At 34.7% G+C, this 989-nt stretch overlaps 1 protein-coding gene across 1 annotated transcript in view; it reads right to left on the reverse strand.

The window, feature by feature from the left end:
- LOC103311399 (ATP-dependent DNA helicase PIF2-like) overlaps positions 1–940 on the reverse strand; it is a gene marked incomplete at both ends in the record, with an annotated part of 4,367 nt that extends 3,427 nt beyond the window's left edge. Inside the window, one exon of the mRNA XM_008190997.1 lies at positions 479–940. Within this exon, the coding sequence (XP_008189219.1) occupies positions 479–940 (462 nt within the window). The remainder of the gene's footprint in view (positions 1–478) is intronic.
- Positions 941–989: the final 49 nt, after the last annotated feature.

Raw genomic sequence — 989 nt, forward strand, 5'->3', positions numbered from 1 at the left:
AAGTTAGGTGCGTACTCAATAGCTGTGGATGTCAATTAAATATAGTATTTATCAATAGTCTATTTATTAATTAATTTATATTATATCCATATAGATAATTATATTATGTAAAAAATTTAAAATGTCAACTTATAAAAATTAAATAAAGTAATTTTTTAAGGTCAGTGTAGTAGTATTAATTATGTAACATTAATATCAAAAACATATTAACCGAAAAGTAACCATTATTTTATAGTATATTGTTAATTTGCATATAAAAATATTTAAAAATATAAGTTGAGTATAAGTGTTTTTTTTTTTAAAATCATAGCAACAATATTTAAGGAGTTATACATCAACAAAGTTAATAAAGAACTTTTGTTTCGTTGTCCAAGTATGCTACATTTTTAAAATAACTTTTTTATTTTATTTATTATTCAAATTACTTATGAGTTAAAACAGTTACAGTATATGTAGAAATAAATTAACAGATGCTTACTTTTCAATTTCATTTCTGTCTTGGACTTCTACTGTAGCCATGTCGTGGCCTTTGAAGACGTATTTGTATAAATACTTTACGCTCTTCACAGTAGAACACACCTCTACGTTGATGTGTGCATCGTACTTGGCCAGCAGGTACGGGTTGTAGGCAACTACAAACTCGTTGCTGATCTGGTGACCCCTCACGAGGGCCTCGATTCCGTTGTCTCGTCGACGGTACGTTGGGTACCCGCCGTCAGAAACGTAAACTGTCTCTGCACTATATGCCTTTGGATATTTCTTTAGACATATCCCTTCAGCCATACACGGACTGTTGCGGTTCAGTTGCCCACATGGTCCGTGTATCATGTGACTCGTCACAGCTGTGAACAGTCTCTGATTGTTCTCGTCTGCTGGGTCTGGCAGTTCGGCGCACACGACATCGTCTACATCCTCGGCTGTGAGCAGCTTGTTGCCATCGCTAAGGATGATGAGTATGTGTACGTGTGGCAGACCGCGTTTTTGAAACT

Source organism: Acyrthosiphon pisum, unplaced genomic scaffold, assembly GCF_005508785.2.
Source record: "Acyrthosiphon pisum isolate AL4f unplaced genomic scaffold, pea_aphid_22Mar2018_4r6ur Scaffold_1797;HRSCAF=2299, whole genome shotgun sequence".
NCBI classification, from domain to species: domain Eukaryota; kingdom Metazoa; phylum Arthropoda; class Insecta; order Hemiptera; family Aphididae; genus Acyrthosiphon; species Acyrthosiphon pisum.